This window comes from Palaemon carinicauda, chromosome 39 (genome assembly GCF_036898095.1).
Source record: "Palaemon carinicauda isolate YSFRI2023 chromosome 39, ASM3689809v2, whole genome shotgun sequence".
Taxonomy (NCBI): Eukaryota; Metazoa; Arthropoda; class Malacostraca; order Decapoda; family Palaemonidae; genus Palaemon; species Palaemon carinicauda.
In genome coordinates this window covers 14,893,696-14,915,286 of record NC_090763.1, presented here as the reverse complement: position 1 = coordinate 14,915,286, position 21,591 = coordinate 14,893,696, and the positions used below count along the sequence as shown (strand labels likewise).

Below are 21,591 nucleotides of genomic sequence, written 5' to 3'. Positions count from 1 at the left end.
GCCAACATCTTGCTCAAAACCTCTCTAAAGTACTGGTGTTGTCTCAAGAAGGTCTAGTAAAAGCACAAAAACTGAGAGTTAAAACAGATAGAATTTGTTGGTACAACAGAAAGGGTGTTTCAGCTAAGCCAAAATCATTTAGATTTCTAATTTCCAAATTGAATCTTGCATGAAACAAGAAAGATTTCCATTGGATAAAAGTTCAATTTTACGCTTTTAAAACTAATCTTAGTCTTAATTATTCATATAAACCATTCATCTGGAAATCTCTCAAATATACCCAAAGATAAAAATCATTAACACACTAACAAAATTATATTACTAAGAAACATTGGGTTCTCAAAAATTAACTAAATCACCTCCGTATATTTGTACCAATAAATTGAACCACTATTGTTGAATATATTTCCTGTAGAAAATATTTTTTTCCAGTGACTAGTAATTTTGACTGTTCAAAGATATTTATGTGCCAGTAGCCTTCACAGTGAAAGAAATTACACCAATTACATTTTAAATTATATTCTGGTTTTTACGTTGTTGTTCTGAATATATCTTCATTGGAAATAAATTCCGAAGACTACAAAGAAACTACAGAAATATCCTACAGTACCTTAGTTTTGTCAATTCATGTATTTTCTCTTTTCTGTAATGTCCTTTCACTGGCTTTTTAGATGTAAAGAGCTCTACGTTTCAATGTTGAGAATATAATAAATGGCTGTTAGTAAGTTATTTTTTTTTTCTTCCTTTGTATTATTGTCAACAACATTAATGGGGTTCTGATGAAGTAAAAACCTATATTTTGGTATGTGCTGTGTGGTCTCCAAGAACCTTCCTGTGAAAGGCTAGAACAGGAAATTCAACATAAGAAAATACCACAGAAATATTGTCTACCCTATTCCTGAGCAACTGTATCAACTTGCATAGCACAGACTCGGAGAGTATAAGGAAGACCCATGAATTCAGGCCCTATTGAATTTGTCTCAACCTGGTGTGCTGAAATACATCAAACAATCGATGACATACCATTTCCACTTACTAGACACAAGGCTACCGGGGCATTGCGCTTATATACGTTAAACTATCATCGTCTATATTATGATCAAGGCTTATATGCCTCCCTTCCTTAAACAAGGCTAGGGAAGAAAGAGATTTTGGAGATTGCACAGCACCTACCCATTAATAGGTTTTTCGCACATCAAAATATCTTTTTTGGGGTTAAGGTGCTGTGTAGTCACCAAACAATAATACCAGAGAAACATTGGAGTACAGTATACTCATGTACCCTAACAGAGATTCCTCTCTAACCAAGTAAATTATTAGTTTGTGCATACCTGGTAAGCATAAAATAACAAGTTAATACTAAAATTTCTGGGAAAGGAGTTAGATGCCCATCATGGTGATTCTGTTGAGGGACAAGGATGAGATTTTTCTACTTTCGGGCCAGTTACCTCCAATAGGTGCCACAAACAAGCCGAGCACCATGCACGCATGTTTTACCACTTGGGTTTGTTTCAGGTTGTGTCTTATAAACACTATGGCCAGACCAACCCCTGAAGCTCTGGATATGTCCTGATATTACATATTAGTAAAAAATGCCAAAGAAGAAGCAATTTTTATCACATTGTGGGTTTTAGGGATGGAGATAGGATCGACCATTTTTATGAAGGAGGTTATTAGAATAAGGATACCCATGTAAAAAGGTGTTTATTGGTATGAGTATTTTGAAACCAACTACCTACCAAAGACATGGATCTATGGAGGGTAAATACTGGACTGAAGTTACCATCCCCCAACAATAATGCCCCGATATAGAGGACCCCACCTCTAAAACGGTATAAATTTTTGGTTGAAATAGAAGGCCAAGAGTCAAAATCAAGAGAAGGCTGGGAATAATGGTGAGGAACTCTTGCCTGTACACTAAACGCTTGCCAACTCTTTCTCCCTTAGCTAATGCTATTAGAAAATAGCCTTCTGGAGTCATTCTTTGAGGGAAACGACAAAATTATCTAACTTGATAAAAATTATAGCACTATTAAGAGACCAAGACAATGAAGGAGTTTTCTGGGATAGACTTTGTAAGGTAAAAGATGTGCAACCTTGTGGAACACCTGAATTTAAAACAAAATTGAAAGTCTGCTTGAGAGGATCTGTCAATGCAGATTTATGTAAGATTGCTGATGGCTAAAGTTTCCCTTCTTCAAAGAACTGGACTAGATAGAAAGCCAAAATGTCTGGGGTTTTCTGGCATGGGGATATCCCTTTAATAGGAGACTTATCCTTAGGAGGCTTAGGAGGGAGGAAGTCCTTACAACCAAACTAGCTGGTTCACTTTCCCAGGAAATATCAGAGCACTTCAGTCCTGTATAAAGCAAAAATGATGATTCCTGTCACCTTCCTAACAACTTGGACATGAATATGAGACAGGTATTAGCCTAAGTAACTACCAGGGACAGGTAGACGGTCCAGGAAAAGTTTATTTCCATGTGGAGGCTATGTTATCTGATTGGATGGTCATTCATGAGAAATGGGTTTATATACATTTGCCTATCATCCCCCTTGTCTGGGAAGATGAGGAAGATAACCCAAACCAAAGTTTATCTGTTCATGCTGCTTGCTAGCATCTAGCGTCCAGTGCGGCAAATAACAGAATGATTTCTGCATCCCAAGGAGGGGGAAGAAAGATGTAGAAGGGACAGTTGATCTAACCTCTCATTCCAGACATATGTTGCGAGAGGTATCTTAAGCGGGGTTTACGCGGTCCAACCAGCTTTTCAAACTGTTCAAAAGGGTAGAGTCAGCCACAAATGCATAAGGTTTGTGGACAATGAAGTCCCGCTCACAAAAGTCAGGCGAGGGCAAACTTTCTTGGAACTGTACGATGAACGTGTTCAACAACCAAATACCCCGTTCACATGTTCGAACATCACTGTAAATACTTGTCTGTCTAACGACGTTCAACGAACCGTTGGACTGTGTAAACCCGCATTTAGATGGATGGGAACATTCTAGTCTCATGAAGGAGTTAGGTTTGCTACATGATCTGTTGAAGTATAGGTATGCAGAAACAATGCTTTTCCAACAAGGGTTGTAGCTTAGCTAGTAATAATAATATTCAAATCTTGTTATTATTATTATTGTTAGTTAAGCTACAACCCTAGTTGGAATAGCAGGATGATACATGCCCAAATGGCACCCTCAAGGAAAATAGCCCAGTGAGGAAGGGAAATTAGGTAACACATAAAATAGTGTGCCCTCAAAAGCAAGAGAACTCTAACTCGAGACAGTGTAAAATCATGGTTTGAAAGGTATGGCTCTACTCAAGAATGAAGAACAATGGTTTGAGTTTATAGTGTCCACCTAGAAGAGGTGCTTTCCATAACTAGTTTCCTCCATCCTTACCAAGATTAAAGTAGCCACTGAACAATTACTTTACAGTAGTTAATTTCTTGAGTGAAGAAGAATTGTTTGGTAATCTTAGTGTTGTCAGGTGTATAAGGACAGAGGAGAATGCGTAAAGAATAGGCCTGACTATTCAGAGTAGCCTATATGTAGGCAAAGGAAAAGGGAGCTGTAACCAGAGAGGGATCCAATGCTGTACTATCTGGTCACTAAAAGGCCCCAAAAACACTAGCGGTATTATCTCAATCGTGACAGGTTCTTCTTGAGAGCTGGGATAGATCCAAAATGTCTAACTTTGTATATTCAAATCCAGGATGATCCTTTCATCTCCTCACTTGCAGGAAAAGAACGTCCAATTATCCCATGAAGCGGCCTCCCCCCCAAAAAAAAAAAATTTTCTATGTCTCTTCTCCTACTCGCTCCATTACTATAGGAAGAGTCGTAGTGTCGACCCAGGACAGAAGATCAAGTCATCCTGGTCCCCATTAGTTGCTTCTTGAAGGGAAGAAATGAATGGACTTTGAAGTTGTTAATAGCTGGGCTCTAGGTCCTTGCCACATACTGAAAAAGTCCTGTGACACAAACAATGTTTTGCTGTTTCCTACTTGTGGAGGACAGTACCAAGGGTTAAAGACATATCTGCCACCCTTCTCATGGGATCGCTTAAGAGGCCTGCGAAATCGAGAAACATTCCATGCGGTTTGAGCTCGAGTCTTGTGAAGAGTCCAGACCAAAGTTCTAATTGAAAAAAAATTATCATGGGCTAAGCATCATCCTTCACCTCAAAGATTGAGGAGCTTCCCCACCAAAGAAAGATAGAAAACAGCTGATCTGAATGATATTCGGCATGTGCCGCTTGGGAGCAATCATGGTCATGCGTCGACCAACTGTTGAGTAATCAGCAAAACTGGAAAATGACCGGAAAAGGGTAATTATCTACAATTTCCAGTCATGTTGGAAGGTGTTTTCAAATGCTGCCGATTTACTGGGACTAGGGAGAAGAATACTGAAATTTTTTTTAACCCTTTTACCCCCGGGGTATTTGGAAATTTCCAACCCTTAACCCCCAAGGGGTTATTTTTTTCCCAGCACATTTTGCAGTGTATTTTTTTTAAATTGCTCTAACAGCCTTAATTTTTGTCATAGAGAGGTCAGGTTGGTCTCATTCTCTTGGAAAATGCCTGAATTTTCTCAAAAAATTATCAAAAAATATGAAAAACAAATTTTTATAGCATTTTTTTGCAAGGACGTACCGGTACGTCCATGGGGGTAAAGGGATGGCTTTTGTGAAACGTACCAGTACGTCGTTTGGGGGTAAAAGGGTTAATGAATAGCAAGTCGGTCGAATGATAGTGAAAACATTATTTTAAGAACAGCAGCAATTTGAAATTAGATCTTTCATATATAAATTTCAAAAACTTAAAAAAAACACAGGAAGAGAAATAAGACAGAAAATTGTGCCTGAGTATATCCTCAACCAAGAGAACTCTAACCCATGACAGTGAAAGACCATGGTACAGAGGCTATGACACGACCCAAAACTAGAGAACAATGGTTTGATTTTAGTGTCCTCCTAAAAAAGCTGCTCACCTTAACTAATCTCTCTTCTACCCTTACCAAGAGGAAAGTAGCCACTGAACAACTACAGTGCAGTAGTTAACCCCTTGAGCGAAGAGGAATTGTTTGGTAATCTCAGCGTTGTCAGGTGTAAAGAATAGTCCAGATTATTCAGTGTATGTGTAGGCAAAGGAAAAAGGAGCTGTAACCAGAGAGGGATCCAATATAAATTTAGTACTGTCTGGCCAGTCAGAGGACACCCAAACTCTCTAACGGTAGTACTTCAATGGGTGGCTAATACACTGGCCAACCTATCTACCTTCATGAAGAGCAAGAATCCTTTCCACTATGCAATGATGTAGGGATCACAATTAACCCCTACACTGAGTCCCTGTCAACTCAGGTGTACCTGCTTGAAGTCCTTCTGCCTCAATGAAACATGCAAACAGCTTTACTGTACTGTATTGTTGACTTCCCAAGAGTGCACCTGCTTTTTAAGGGTCTGTGAAACGAGCCACTTAATTGATGCAAGTCATGAATAGAAAATTCACAGTTCATCATACCACTTAGAATGGGGTTATCAAATTTTAAGAATAGAATGGTGAAATGAAACAAGCAAAACAAATACAACAAACAATAGACTGTAAATCTGACTATAAATTTCACTTTTCCTACACTGATACTATTATTAAGAATAGTGGATATCTGATCCTGTTACTTAACTTGAAGCATAGATGAAGATTCCTCACTTCACTTATAAACAGATCACAAGTATGGTTGATATGGCAATAAGACATAAAATGGTGGCTGGGTGCATCAGAGGTACTAATGCCCCTGGCTGTAATAAAAATTCTCGGGTCCAATATAGCCAGACAATTTCCGCAGTGGAGATATTATGTTGTTTTCAATAGTGCCTGAACTCAAGAGGTATCTCTTATGCACACTGAGATCCTGCTTTGCACATAGGTACACCGGCGCTAGTGCAGGGGAGACAATATTTCTTTGATATTTTATGTTGCATTGCATTACCCATTCTAGCCTTTTACAGAAAAATCCTTGGAGACCACACAGCACATTAACCCCAAAAAGGACATAAATGATAAGATAGCCAAAAAAATAAAAAAGACTAGCTATTAAATGGTAGGAGATGATGAAGTCAAGATTCACAGAAAATAAGGGCTGGAAGTAATTTAGTCTTCTGAAAGTGATTTAAACATTATAGATTCAGTCTGAGCATGGATCTGGCAGTAATTTTAGTCTTCTGGAAGTATTTTTAAAGGTTAAAGCTGCTGTGTGAGCAAAGATGTAGCAGTAATTTCAGTCATCTGGAAGCGTTTTAAACAGGTATATGGAGCAATTTCGCACGAGAGGAAATTAGAGATGAAAATAGACTAAACATTCCAACCCTAAAATTTAACATTAAAGGAATAAATGAAGATGATATAAGGTTTTATAATCTATGTATTACGTATGGTAGAAGAGGAAAGACCAGAGTATCCATTTGAAAGCACCACATTACAGAGTTAACATAAAAAACTTTTGAGTTAAAGATTTAGATCCCCCAACAAAAGTAATAGTAAGGTGCATCACAACACTTGAAATAAGGAAACAATATACAGTAGTATGTATGAAAAGCTCTTAGGGTAGATTAAGACGGCTAATGATGATCTGTCTGTAGGTACCAAAACTTCGTACTTACTCTAGTAGTGTGCCCATAGTCTTCGTAGGCTGTGGAATGAACAGTAAGGAACCAGCAAACAGGCTGTCGAGACATGCCCTTGATCAAATAAGCTAAAACTTTTGAAAAGACAATAATATATGTTACTGCATTACAAAAGTGAAATGTTTTCAAATTAAAACTTACCTGCAAGTATCCTTTCCTTGTGATCTTATGTAATGAAGTTCTCCAATTCCTTTATACTTTTCAAGTTACTGTTAATCCTCAACCTGTCTGAATTTTTCTCAACATACTTGGGAAATACAAAGTCTTTCAATACTGCTTCCTCAATTACATCTAATGTTGGAGACCAAGACTTATTCTTCTCTTGAATGGGTAGAAAATGCTTGGGCGGTAAAAAACACTTCCCTCTACCAAGATCCATGTTGTCTACACAATACTTAACTGCAGGCATCAAAGAACTGTGTGGTTCTTCTAAAGGCTGTGACAGAGGTACCGGTACTCCATAAGAACTTCCTAAAAAAAATATATCAAACTACACTGAAGGAAGAATAAAGCATTTCCAAAAACAGGAGACTGCAAATAAAATATTTAGTTTTTTAAAAAAACTGGCAATAACTCAAATATGAGAAATAATTCAAATTTTTAAATTTTTACAGAGTAAGCAATTCCTTTGTTTCTTTTATATCAAAGTAACAACTTAAAAATACACAGCAGTTCTGTCTTAATACAGGACTACATCAATTCAAATTATTTTTCATTCCAACAGATTTTCTTCTAGGGGTTCAAGATTCTAACTTGTAATAAACTTAAATGAAATTAAGTTACAAAAACTAATTTTGAAAATAAAGAATTATTTTTTCATAACCCATTAGCAAAATGGGTCATAACAACATATATCAATATATCATGTCTGACAAAATCTCTGAAAAATCAGTCTCCTGATAGAAGATCATATAACCATTGAACCATGACAAAGATAATTTGTATTTTTCCTAACTATACAAACCTTAGCTATTTAATATGGGTAATTACTTTCGGCGTAGCTGAAATGACGAGCCATTAGATTTTTAACGAGGGTTTACTACCCACACCGCTAGTTAGCAGGGGGGTAGGGAGGGGTAGCATGCCCCCCCCCCTCACACACACCTGTGATTTAGCTCACTTTGCTTAGAGGTAGGACTTCATGGGGGACAGGGCTGGCGGGCAAGTTTGATTAAATAGCTAAGGTTTGCATAGTTAGGAAAAATAAAAATTATCTACGAATGTCATTTGTTCCGTTACTGAAATACAAACCACGCTATTTAATACGGGTGACTCAACCCTTAGGAAGGGTGGTAAGTCCCGGCCATTACTGGCTTTGGCTTTTGCCCGGGGACACAGTATTTGAGTGTGTCAGTACTCGATAATAAGAAGTCCCTGCACCACGCTAGCATCTTGCTGTGCAAGTGCTGCAGCCTACATAAGCTGTGTGTGAAAGTATGCAGTGTGACACGTCCTAGGAAGTTGACCTGGAGTTCTTTAGATGGAACTCAAGGCTAGGACTCTCCCAATACCACCTCGTCAGGGTATGGGTACGTGACAGTATTAATTTAATACTAGGAACACAAGGAAGCATGGTTTACCTGCAGTGGTTTGAGGTCAGCTATGCAAAGAACCCAGGATGCTGCTTTCCCCAAGAGAGGGGAAGATGAAGAAAAGAATAAGGGCCAGACAAACCTTTTCTTTCATGCAGACTAAGACCGGGTAACAATGCCCTCAACCTTCTGCTACTTGTCCATTAAGGAGCCTGAGGTTTAGACCAGCTGTTGTGAAGCCACCACAGGGCCGATAGAGAACGTATCGAGTCTCCTGTGTGTCACGTCTTGCAGGTAGTGGGCTGTGAAGGTCGTCTGACGCTTCCACACCCCTGCTTGCAGGACCTGCGTCACTGAATAGTTCTTCTTGAAGGCCAGGGACGTAGCTACGCCCCTGACATCATGAGCTCTAGGGCGACGTGACGGAGGAGGGTCAGGATTCAAGGATAGGTAGATCACCTTACCAATCCAGGCCGAGATGGTATTCTTGGTGACCCTCCTCTTCGTTTTCCCAGTGCTCACAAACAAAGCTTGCACTTGGGGACGAACTGCAGCCGTTCTCTAAAGATATAGCCTCAGACTCCTTACTGGGCACAGAAGGAGATGGTCTGGGTCATCTGTTACAGAACGAAGATTCGAAACCTGGAAAGAGTCGAACCGAGGGTCCGGCACTCCCGGATTCTGAATCTTGGCAACAAACTCAGGGACGAACCTGAACGTTAGCTCTCCCCATCCCCTTGAATGGGCAATGTCGTATGAGAGACCATGAAGTTCGCTGACTCGCTTGGCCGAGGCCAAAGCTAGCAGGAACACCGTCTTCCAAGTAAGGTAGCGATCTGAAGCCTGGCATAATGGTTCGAAGGGAGGCCTCTTAAGAGACCTGAGAACTCGAACCACGTTCCATGGAGGAGGTCTCACTTCTGACTGAGGGCAGGTAAGTTCATAACTCCATATGAGTAGGGAAAGTTCCAGCGAGGAAGGAATGTCCACTCCTTTGAGCCTGAAGGCTAGACTTAAGGCTGAGCGATAGCCTTTCACCGCCGAGACTGAAAGGCGCCTTTTCTTCCCGCAAATACACGAGGAACTCCGCTATTGCTGGAATAGTGGCATCGAGTGGAGAGATACCCCTTCCACGACACCAACCACAGAAGACTCGCCACTTCACCTGGTAGACCCCTGCAGATGACCTTCGCAGGTGCCCAGACATCCTGTTCGCAACTTGCTGCGAAAATCCTCTCTCAGTGAGGATATGCTGGATAGTCTCCAGGCATGAAGTCGAAGCGAAGCTACAGCTTTGTGAAAGATGTTGGCGTGTGGTTGTTTGAGCAGTTCGTGTCGTGGAGGGAGTTCCCTCGGAAGCTCCGTTAGGAGTTGCAGAGGGTCTAGAAACCACTCTGCATGATGCCATAGCAGACCTATTAGGGTCATCGAGAGATTGACCGATATTCTGGTCTTGTTGAGCACCCTCCTCATCAGACAGAACGGGGGAAAGGCGTAGACATTCATGTTGTCCCACCGCTGTTGGAAGGCATCTTGCCAGAGATCCTTGGGAAACGGGACTGGGGAGCAGTACAGCGAAAGTTTGAAGTTCAGTGCTGTAGCGAACAGATCCACAGTCGGGGAACCCCACAAAGTCAGGACTTTGTTGGCTACCTGACGATCCAAAGACCACTCGGTACTCACTATTTGCGTCGTTCTGCTCAGACTGTCGGCGAGCACACCTCTTGCCTGGAATGAAGCGAGCCGAAAGTGCGATCGAGTGGACTTCGGTCCATCTCAGTATCTCTACTGCGAGATGGGATAGCTGTTCTGAAAAGGTACCTCCCTGCTTGTTGATATAAGCCACTACTGTGGTGTTGTCGCTCATCACCACCACAGAGTGGCCCGACAGGTATTGTTGGAACTGTTGAAGGGCCAGGAATACGGCCTTCATCTCTAGCAGGTTTATGTGGAGGTACTTTTCTGATTCTGACCACAGGCCTGAGGTCCTGTGGTTCAGAACGTGAGCCCCCCACCCTTTCTTTGAGGCATCCGAAAACAACATCAAATCCGGGGGGAGGACGAGAAGATCCACTCCCTTTCGTAGGTTCTCGTCTGCCACCCACCACTGAAGGTCTGTCTGTTCCGCAGAACCCATAAGGATCATAGTGTCCAGGGAATCGTGACCTTGATTCTACCGGGACTTGAGTCGCTACTGGAGAGATCTCATTCTGATGCGACCATTGGGAACTAGACGGGCCAGGGATGAGAGGTGACCGAGGAGACGTAACCACGATTGGGCTGGAAGTTCTTCTCGTCTGAGGAAAGGCCTCGCGACCCTCCTCAGCCTTGCTATCCTGTCGTCTGATGGGAAGGCTTTGTGGAGATTGGTGTCTATAATCATTCCTAGATATACCAGTCTTTGAGTGGGAAGCAGAGAGGACTTCTTGAGATTTACCATGATCCCTAGATCTTGGCAAAGTCCCAGAAGTTTGTCTCGGTGACGAAGAAGGGCTGCCTCCGAGTCTGCTAGGATCAGCCAGTCGTCTAGGTAACGGATGAGACGGATGCCGATCCTGTGAGCCAACGAAGATATTAGGGTGAACACTCTGGTGAACACCTGCAGTGCTGTGGAGAGACCGAAACACAGCACCTTGAACTGGTAGATCTTGTTGTCTAGGCAGAATCTTAAGTACTTCCTCGAAGACGGATGGACTGGGATCTGGAAGTACGTGTCCTTCAGGTCCAGTGTGCACATGAGGTCTTGCGGTCTCACTGCAAGTCTGACCGTGTCTATCGTCTCCATGCTGAACGGGGTCTGGTTGACAAACCTGTTCAGGGCTGAGAGGTTGATGACTGGTCTCCAGCCTCCAGACGCCGTCTTTACAAGAAAGAGTCGACTGAAGAAGCCTGGGGACCCATCGATTACCTCTTGGAGAGTGTCCTTCTTAAACATGGTCTCGACTTCTGCCCGATGGGCTTGCCCCCTTGCCGATCCCATGGCAAGGGAGCTCAACGAGACTGGATCCGCTGTCAGGGGAGGTAGAGATGTCGTGAACGGGACGCGATATCCCTGACTGATTACGGAAATCGTCCAGGAATTGGCCCCGATTTGCTACCACCTTCTTGCGCAACTTTGTAGGCATCCCCCCACTGGTGGATATGCAGGGAGACTGCCAATCCTAGCGTTTGCGGCCACGGCCGCTCCCTCTAGGATTCTTTTCTCCCCTAGAGGACTTTTTGCCTTTCTTGTCCTTGACAGGAAAGGGCTTAGATACCTTTGTCTTTGCTGCAGCTGCCTTCTTCGTACTCTTGACAGGACGTGGTTGCTGGGTCGCTAGAGGTTTGTAGGGCCTCGATGTTAAGGCCCTATGGAGAAGGGAGTCCAGGTTGGACTTCCTCCACCTCTTAGCAGCCTGCTCCACGTCCTTAGGCTCAAACAAGTTCTTACCGAGGACGGAAGAATGTCTGAGTCTGCTAACGTCGGTACTGGGGACCTTTTGGTGGAATCTCTCAGATACTGCATCCCGACGTTTCAAGATAGTGTTAGCCCACAAGCTCGAGACTTGGTGGGCTAGAAACTCAATGGTACGCGTGCCTGAGAGCAAAAAGGTCTCCAAGGCCTTCCTGGTGCTTTCTTTGGACAAGTCCTCAGACTGCACCAGGATGCCCAGAGACCCTAGCCAGATGTCCAGCCACGAAGTTGCCTGCATGGCACACTTCGCTACCTTCTCCTGGCTCAGGATCTCCGTTGCCGAATACGAGACATGCCGGTTGGAGAGTCTCTCTAGAGGGACTCCCCCGGTAAGCTCTTCCAGAGAGTGGTGCAAAGGAAGAGCTAAACAAGTCTCCTCCAAGATCTCAAAGTACCTCCTCTGATGGACGCGAGGAGGCGGGAGGAGCTTGTTACCGGTGCTGGATCGGCTGGAGGAAGCAAGCTCGGAGAGCTGGCCTTCGACCTTGTCTCTGGCACTCTTAACCCCCTGTGACCAGGGCAACGCCGCACTGGCCCTCGAGGGTTTTTGAGTACCGTAGATTCAGTCCAAGACCGTGTCCTTGCCCTCACGAGGGGGAATCTCTGGATCTGGAAACCCATTAAGATTCCTCATGAGGGTCAGAACTTGCCAGGATGCATGTTCTGACTCCTGCAGCTCTCCTCTTTTAGGGCTGGCAGCAAAGTCTCCTGTCCCCAGAGGCTCTTCCTGGGGGGACTCGTGGACGTTCTCCAAGGGTTTGGCTGGCTCCTGTCTAATCCTTGATGAAGACTTTGGCAAAGTCTTAGAGTCCTTCGACTCCCTCCTGGGAGGGATACAGGACTCCAGCAGTGATGGTGGAAGGCTCTTCTCAACCCCTACCCGAGAAGACTTCTCGGGGCGAGGTGGGGTTTCCCCCATTGGTGCGATGGGGGAACGACCCGCCTCACCAGACTCCCCAGAGGACGGGAAATCCTCGTCCGCAAGGGAGGGAGAGAAAGTCTGGGGGGGAGAGGGAACCTTCCTCAAGGACTTCCGAGGAGTCAGTTTCGCCCTTGGGGAAGTTACCACGGTAGAAACTCCTCTCTTCCTCTTCAGGGGAGACAAAGCCGCCACTGATTTGTGACCAAGTTCAGAGAATACAGGCTTAAAAGCCTGCACGAGAGCTCTGACGATGGTACCAAACCAGGGTTCCTGACTAACAGTCGCGCTGTCAGACACTCCCTCTGGAGGGAAGGGGATCGTTCGATCCCTAGGAGGAGTTACCAAACAAGGGTTCGCCTGAAAAGATGCTGAAACAGAAGGAGAAGAGTCCTTGGACCTATCCGGAAACCTCCCCTCCTCCGACGAGCGCGCTGTTCTGCGCTTGCGGGGTGGGGAACGAGACGACGATGACCTGGCCGCGTGATGTCTTGCGGCCTCACGTGTGGGATCGCGCCTGTGATCGCGCTGGGGATCACGCTGGTGGTCGCGCGATGGGTCCTGCCCTGGGTCACGCGCGGGAGAATGTTCGTGCGCGCGTGAGGGCGATGGCGAGGGCGCGCGTGGCGGCATGGACAGGCGATGACAGGTGGCACGTAGAAGGCTGGATAAGCGCTCTCGCGTGCAATGGCGATTGTTCGCGCGAGTGCGGGCGCGCAGGATCCTGCCGAAGAGCCCGTGAGGGCGATAACGTTGGGCGCGCACGTGCAGGAGAAATATCTCTAGCGCGCGGGCGCGCGGCGCGCATATCTGGCTGAAGCAGTGGGCGAGCAGGGCTCGCTTGCACAACCTCGTAGGCGCGCGATGGAGACTGAGCGCGATGGCGCACAGGTGAACAGGAGAAGATGTTACTACACCCAGATCCGAAGATCGTGGGCGTGCCTGGAGCGCAGGAGATCGTGGCCGCTCATGGCGCGCATCAGGATGCGGGCGCACAGAAGTGCGCTGTTGGTCTGGAGAGCGCTGGAGTCCCGGTGAGCGCCTATGCGCTATCTCAGGAGACTCCAGGGCTGCGCGTTGGCACGCAGATGAGCGCTGGCGCGCTATATCAGGAGCAACAGAAGGAACGCGCTTGTGCGCAGTGGCGCGTTGAGGCACTGGAATGTGCTGGAGGTCCGGTGAGCGCCTGTGCGCTATCTCGGGAACCTCCCTTGAAGTGTGCTGACGCGCAGGTGAGTGCTGATGCGTAGGTGAGCGCTGGCACGCTATAACAGGAACCAATGGCGAGCGCTTGCGCGCAGGCGAGCGCTGGCGCGCAGGTGGTCGTGGGCACGCAGGGGAACCCTGGCACGTAATGACAGGAGCAACTGCAAGTGCGCGCATGCGCCGGTGAGCGCTGGCGCGCTAAGACAGGAACATCTGCTGCAGGTCGTTGGCGCGTAGGGTGTACCTGGCGCTTAAGGGACTGAGACACAAATTTGTGCTCGTGCCCTTTATGCCCCGAAGGAACCGTTGCCTGTTTAATAACAGGGTGAGAAGGCGCCCACAGCGCATCGGCAGCCAGGAACGGTGATGGCAGGTCAGCAGGTCTGGAGGGTGGAAGTTCGGCGTGTCCTGTGTAAAGACGACCTTCCACCGAAGGAGATCGCGAACGATCTCCGGAGAGGTCCAATTAGGTAGCTGGCAGGGTCGGCGAACGACGGTGAGGTTCTTCTGCGGAGGACTGCGAGGATGACGAGCCGAAGAGGCGCCTCCTAACACCCTTGTGAGGTGAAGGAAGACCTCTACGGCGAAGGGGAAGGCGAGCTTTCAGCCTTATACACCCTCTGGGGGCCGTGGGGTCAGCGGACTGACCATCAGCAGTCCTCCGAAGAGGAGTCTCTGTGAGTGAACTGAATCACCGGCAGGAGAGACCGTAGGACTTAGTTCCTCCCTCGAAGGATGTTCGGATGGAGGAACTAAGCCTTCAGCTACCACAGCAACATCAGGAGCAGAGGTTTGAGACAACTCATCAGAAGCCTCTGCCACAACAACGTCGACGATAGACAGAGGATCGATCTCTGCTACCGTCGGCGACTGTTTGACAGCTGCTCCCAATTTGATCATGTTAAACAGGGCTTCCTTGGAGGGCGAACCCTGAAGCCCCAAGGAAGCCCAAAGCTGTAATAAATCACTATTAGTTACAGGCATAGAAATATCCTCCTCCGGGGGAGGAGGAGGGGCTGCCTCGCTATGGGAGGCAACTCCCTCTCCCGCACCCCGGGATCGGTCAACAGAACTACGGTCTACGCTACCACTCGACGGCTTCTCGGGAGAAACCGGTCGAGTGGGAGCTTCAGAGGAGGTTTGGGCCACGGAAGAAGAGTCCTTGGGATTTTCTCTTTTCAAAGAAACCTCTGAAGGAGAAATATCCCGTTTAGACTTCTTCTGGCGCCGAGAAAACCCCTCCCACTGGGAGGTGGACCACTCCCTACACTCACCACATATATCAACTCTATCACACCGCTGGCCCCTACAATAAGGACACAAGGTGTGGGGATCCGTGTCGACCGCCGACATAAATGTACCACAAGGGCGGTCAGGTAAGCCAGGGCACTTCCGCATAGCAGAGGCCAACTTCACATACACTCTGTAAAAAGAAAAAGCAAAGAAAGATTAATAATGGCTGATCAACAAAAGCGAGGGTGAAAGCGGACACGTCCGACTGTCACCCGAGCCGATAGCAAAGTGAGCTAAATCACAGGTGTGTGTGAGGGGTGGGGGGTAAGAAACTACCCCTCACTACCCCCCCCCCACTAACTAGCGGTGGGGTAGTAAACCCTCGTTAAAAATCTAATGGCTCGTCATTTTAGCTACGCCGAAAGTAATTACGCATATTAAATAGCGTGGTTTGTATTTCAGTTACGGAACAAATAACATTTAAATGATACAATGAACTGAAAACAGTCATATTTCTTAAAAAACTAGATTTTACACCAAAAAGAATTATTTCTTTAATTACCTTCACATGAAAATATGCTATCAATTCCAAAGTGGCAACTTCATAATCTTGAAATGAAAAATCAATAAAATAAACTTTTCTCGGTGCCATGTACCCGACAGATGGTACTGATAAACAACCACAGAGTAAAGTGAAAACAAGCAGGTCATGCATTTAGATTGATTGAAATTGTGATATTAAACCTAATGCATCATGTAGCCCTTTATGATTTGGAAGTAAAAGATAATTAATTTCAGTTTTAAATCTTTGTTTATTTCCATGAATCTCACCTGAGTAATATACAGAATCATGCACTTCTCAGGAGGGGTTAGAGGATACACACGATACCTACAGTGCATAATCTTTATTGCTCTTTAAAATATAGAATATGCAAGAAAATCATGTCATATGAGTTTCAACATTTTTACTGAATTCTTGGAAATTCGAGAGAGAGAAAGAGAGTAAATACCAAAAATCATGAAATTATATGTGATATTCTCTCTGTCCCTCCCTGGATAGTCTCCAGGTGTGAAGGGACAGGTAATGTACTATGTCGTGGAATTTTCTTATGTGAGGTAAGCGTAGCAGGCTTGGCCATTCTGGAATTTCTCTTAGAACTTCTGTGAGAAGTTCCAGCAGGTCTGAATAGCATTTTGCTGCTGGTCACTTTGGAGCTACTAGCATAACTCTGACTCCCTTGGATGTTCAGACTCTCTTCAATGTCTCACAAATCAGACAGAAAGATGGAAAGGCGTAAAAGTCTAGTCCGTCCCATAGATGTTGGAATGCGTCTTCCATCACCGCAGCTTGATCTGAGACTGAAGAGCAATACACAGGGAGTTTGTGATTCAGGTGGGTGGCAAACCTGTCCAGAGACAAGGAACCCCACAATGTCAAAAGTCTCTTTGAAACTAGAGGAAGCAAAGACCATTCTAAACCAACTGTTTTCCCTCAATGACTCAGATGGTTTGCAATGACGATCCTCTTCCTAGGGACGAACCTTGCAGAGAGAAATGACTTGGTACTAAGTCCACTTGATTTTCTCTAGTGCTAGATTGCATAGCAGGGGAGAGGCTGCAACTCCTTGTTTTGAGATGTAGGTCACTACCGTGGAGTTGTCGCTCATCAACACCACACAGTGGCCTTTTAGACTGAGAAGTGGAGTAACGCTAGTTGCACTGGTTTCATTTCCAGGAAATTTATTTGAAAGGCCCTGTTCTCTTGATTGTTGAAAGTTTTCGAGGAAGTGATGAAAATTACAAGGTAGAGCATGTCAAGTATTCCAGTATTGATGGTGAGGTCATAAGAAAATCCAGGAATAGCTGGAAAGAATATTTAGACAGTAAAGCAACGAGGCTGACAAATCAATGAATTCCGGAACTGCCTATGGTGTAAGAATTGCTCATAGAATTATTAATGAAATCTCTGTGGGGGCAAAGAAGCAGCAGCATATACCCATCAAAAAGAGAGATGGCTCTGTTATAGCAACAGAAGATGAAGAAAAACAATATTGAATGGAAAACTTTAGTTAAGTTATGAATAGGAGATATGAAGGGAATAATTTGATTAATATACCTGAAACTGATGAAGACCTTGATGTGCCTGAACGAATTCAGTGTGTTTGATGTCGAAGTTACCCTATAAAAAACTAGAGAGATGGAAAGCCCCAGGATACGATGGTATAACTGCCGAGATGATACTGGCCGAAAATGAGGTGACTCCCAGACTACTTACAAGATTATTTTGAAGAATGTGGCATGAAGAGGCAAAACCTGATGAATGAGAGTTAGGAGTGTTGATGAAAATTACCAAAAAACAGGAGACCTGACTGATAGCAATAATTACAGAGGCACAACACTTACGTCAATTATGAAAATATATAGTATGCTTATTCTAAAGAGACTGGAGAGAAAGATTGATGAAAAGCTGAGAAAATATATAGTATGCTTATTCTAAAGAGACTGGAGAGAAAGATTGATGAAAAGCTGAGAGATGAACAAGCAGGATTTAGAAAAGGTAGACGTTGCACTGGCCAAATTTTCATTTTGAGATATGTTGTACAGCAATGCGTAAATTATAGGAATTCCCCTTTGATGGCATTTGTGAACTATGAAAAAGCATTTGATAGTGTGCACCGGCCAATTTTGTGGAGAGTCCTGCATTATTATGGAATTCCTCATAAATATGTAAATCTGATTAAGTTTGTTCATGAACATAGCAAGTGAAAAGTTAATGTTAATGGAGTCTTATCAAATGAATTTCCAGTGAACAGCGGAGTACTCCATGGGAATGTGTTGTCACCTATTTTGTTTATACTCCTCATGGACTTTGTTATGTGTAGAATAGAACAGTCAGAAATGGTGGAGAAGGATTGGACAGGATTAGTGATAGGAATTTAGCAGACCTAGAGTATGCTGATGATACTGGCCTTGTTAGCAGGACACCACAGTATTTGCAATGCTTGCTTACCAGAATGCATGAAATATCACATGAGGTTGGGCTGAAGATAAATAGAAAAAAGACAGAGATATTGAGAATGGAGTATGCAATGGAAGATAAAATATCATTGGAAGGAGAAAGGATTAATGAGGTAGAATCATTAAAGTATTTAGAAACTATGCTCTCCAATACATAGTCTTTAGAATTAGAGTTTAGTGAGAGATTGAAAAAAGCAAATCAGACAATGGCTAGGTTAAGTAAAATTTGGGAATCAGGTTGCCTGAAATTTCATATAAAAATCAGACTATATATCAGTTTAGTGAGATCAGTGTTACTCAATGGACATGAGTCATGGTATGATAATGAAACAATCTCCAATAGATTTAGTATATTTTAGAACAAAGCCCTAAGAAGGATATTGGGAGTTAATTGGCAAAACAGGATTAGAAATGATACTATAAGAGAGCTTACTCAAATGTCATATGTTGATGAGATCATGATGAGGGGTAGATGAAGATGGGTTTGGCATGCTCTTTCCCCAAGAGAGATTAGTTCACTTCACGTTCAGTTGGGCTCCACAAGGCACTAGAAAATTTGGAAGACCCAGGCCTACATGGCTGAGGACCATAAAGCGCAAAGTAGGAGATGATGAATGAAGGAGTATTGAATTGAAAGCTGAAGATAGAGATGACGGGTGAAATCTAACCGTTGCGTCAATAGGCGTAGGAGGATATGATGATGATGATAATGTTCTCTTCTGACCATAGGCTGATATTTGCTCCCTTCCTAGGTGAGCACCCCCCACCTCCTTGGGGAAAAGCACCTGTTAACAGAACGAATTGTGGCAGAGAAGCCTGGAGAGGCTTCCGCTAACAAGTTCTCATTGAGCTGCCAAATGAGGTCTTTTACCATCTCGTGAGGTATTTGTAGCAGGGGGTGCAAGGTGGTCTGAAGTAGGTGACTATTGGTTCTTCAGACCCACTGCACCGTGTAAAAATGCATTCTCCCAAAAGGGAAGTTTCTCTTATGAGGAGAGATGTCTTAGTAGCTTCTGCCAAGAGTGGGCAGGAAGGGGTTTCACTTTCAGAAAGGTTGCTGCCAATTCTCTGAACATCTAGATTCTGTCAGTTTATGGAAGGGCTCTGTCTTGTACTGAGTCTATGTCTATTCCCAGGTACCTGATGGGCTGTTGAGGGATGAGGCTGGACTTCTGCAGGTCAGTTGGAACCTTAACTCCATGCACAGATCTAAGAGTAGATCCCTGTATTTTAAAAGGAGAGCTCAGAATTTTGCTGGGAGAAGCCAGTTATTGGTATCTCAGGAGACTGATGCCCATAGCATGAGCCCAGGCTGGGACAAGGGCAAATATTTTGACGAACACCTGAAGGGCTGTTGATAGGCCAAAGCACAGTAAAAGGAAATCGTTCTGCCTGATGGCCTGGAGAACAGAGGCTGGGGTTTGCATTTTGAACCTTGTAGCACAAAGAGGTCGAAGTGGGACAGGACAATGATGGGTCTCCAAACTCGTCAGCTTTTCTACCGGGAAAAGATTGCTGAGGAAGCCTGGTGAGTCTCTGGAGATTTCTTCCATGGCTTCTTTGACCCATAATTTGGAAACTTCCTCTAACAAGAGTAGGCCTTTTACTAAGCCTCTTGAATAGCATTGTTGGATGGTCAGATTTCTAGTCAGAGGAGGCAGACAGTCTATGAAAGGGAATCTATCTCCTGAATGGAGGACTTCTGCCGTCCAAGGGTTGGCCACAAAGTCCAACATCCATTGCCAAGAGCTTTTTAGGCATTTCACAATGATGTTATGGTGCGAGACGGGCCCTATTTAGCGTGAACATCAGTTACCTCACCCTCTTTGTCCAGAAGGATATCCTCTCTGACGAAAGGTAGGTCTAGGAGCCTGCCTCCTGGGTTGTTGTACAACCGTTGGAGATTAAAGTCATCTTTGCTGTGGAACTAGCTTAAAAGGAGAGTTCCTTAGCTGTTTCTGGGAAGTGGGCAATCTTAATGTCACTGCTCTATTTGTCATAGGACCTTGTCCTAACCTCTCTACCTTTCCAATGGCCGTTGCTACATCCGAGGGCAGGAAAAGGAAGGGGGAGTTTACTAGCTCTGAATTTCTTAGCGCTAACGCATCTCTGGGGGACAGCTATTTAGGGCATCTGGCTAAGACAGCGTTGCACCTTTTTAGAATGCAATTACCCCCAAAGGTATACATTCTGATGCAGAAGGAACTCTAAGGCTTTGGTTCCAGATCTGGCTAGTTCTTCAAACTGTTCACAAACATGGTCATTCTTAGGGTCCTTTTTTTACTGCAAAGTGGTCTATCCACGAGCAGGCTTGGATTGCTGACATACCTGCATCCTCCATGTTTGCCATTTTGGGCCCCGAAACAATGGAAGATTAGACAGTCTCTCTGCTAATACCAATGGGACCAGGTTAGCCACATCAGCATCAATGGGGAGTGGACTCTAAGTGCCAGAGAGTACATAAAAAAGTCTCTGGCATGACAGAGGTAAAGGTGGTCGTTTCAAGGATATACTGGCTTTAAGTAATTTCTGACGCTGAGACTTGTGTATTAATTAAGTCTAGCGTATCTTTAGTCTGATCAGAAAGCGCCATAACGAACCTGTGTCTGGGGCTTTAAGGCTGTGGAAAGACAGAGTCAATAGCATATTGTCTATTAGCAGTTTGTGTATGAGGAGGCCCATACAATCCATTCAAATGACGGAAGAGGCTCATTATCTTAATAAAGTGTGAGGCTTCTGAGCCTGACACCAGGGGCTCAAGGGGGGTACATCAGCAGAGCTAGTACTAGCACCCATTGACGTTCTCTGGAGTCATTAATTAAGATGATGTCATAATTCGGTTGTTCCATTTTAATGGTTGCAGAGTTCTTAATTCTTCCTCAGATCTCCTTCCTTTCCCTTGTGTCACTCATATTGTGATGGGAATAGAAGGTGGAGAAGGATCGGGAGGAGTCCATCTCACTCTCGTAATATGAACGTTCACCTCTAGCTAGGGCAAAAATGCATCAAATTCAACATAATAGTCGTAAGGCACACACTTGTAAAATGTTATTTTTATAAAAAAATAAATTTTTGAATATACTTACCCGGTGATTATATAAGCTGCAGCTCTGCTGCTCGACAGAAAACTCTACGTTAAAAATCCGCCAGCGATCGCTATGCAGGTAGGGGGTGTACTTCAACAGCGCCATCTGTCGTGTAGGTACTCAGTACTCAATGTAAACAAAGAACTCAATTTTCTCCTCGGTCCACTGCGTCTCTATTGGGGAGGAAGGGAGGGTCCTTTAATATATAATCACCGGGTAAGTATATTCAAAAATTTATTTTATTATAAAAATAACATTTTTCAATATTTAACTTAGCCGGTGATTATATAAGCTGATTCACACCCAGGGGGGTGGGTAGAGACCAGCAATAAATGTTTACATTATTATGAGCTAAGGATTTTTTATTTCATTTTAGCAGTTATCAAAATAACAAACATAAAATAAATAAGTACCTGGTAAGGAAGTCGACTTGAACAATTACTCTGCCTTTTTAAGTATGTCTT

General features: G+C 44.4%; 1 protein-coding gene across 3 annotated transcripts in view; it reads right to left on the bottom strand.

The window, feature by feature from the left end:
• LOC137631022 (uncharacterized) overlaps positions 1-21,591 on the bottom strand; it is a 133,249-nt gene that overhangs the window by 4,063 nt on the left and 107,595 nt on the right. For all 3 annotated transcript variants that reach the window (XM_068362576.1, XM_068362578.1, XM_068362577.1), the window contains one exon: positions 6,821-7,150. In XM_068362576.1, coding sequence (XP_068218677.1) covers positions 6,846-7,150 — 305 coding nt within the window. In that variant the 3' untranslated portion in view covers positions 6,821-6,845. The remainder of the gene's footprint in view (positions 1-6,820; positions 7,151-21,591) is intronic.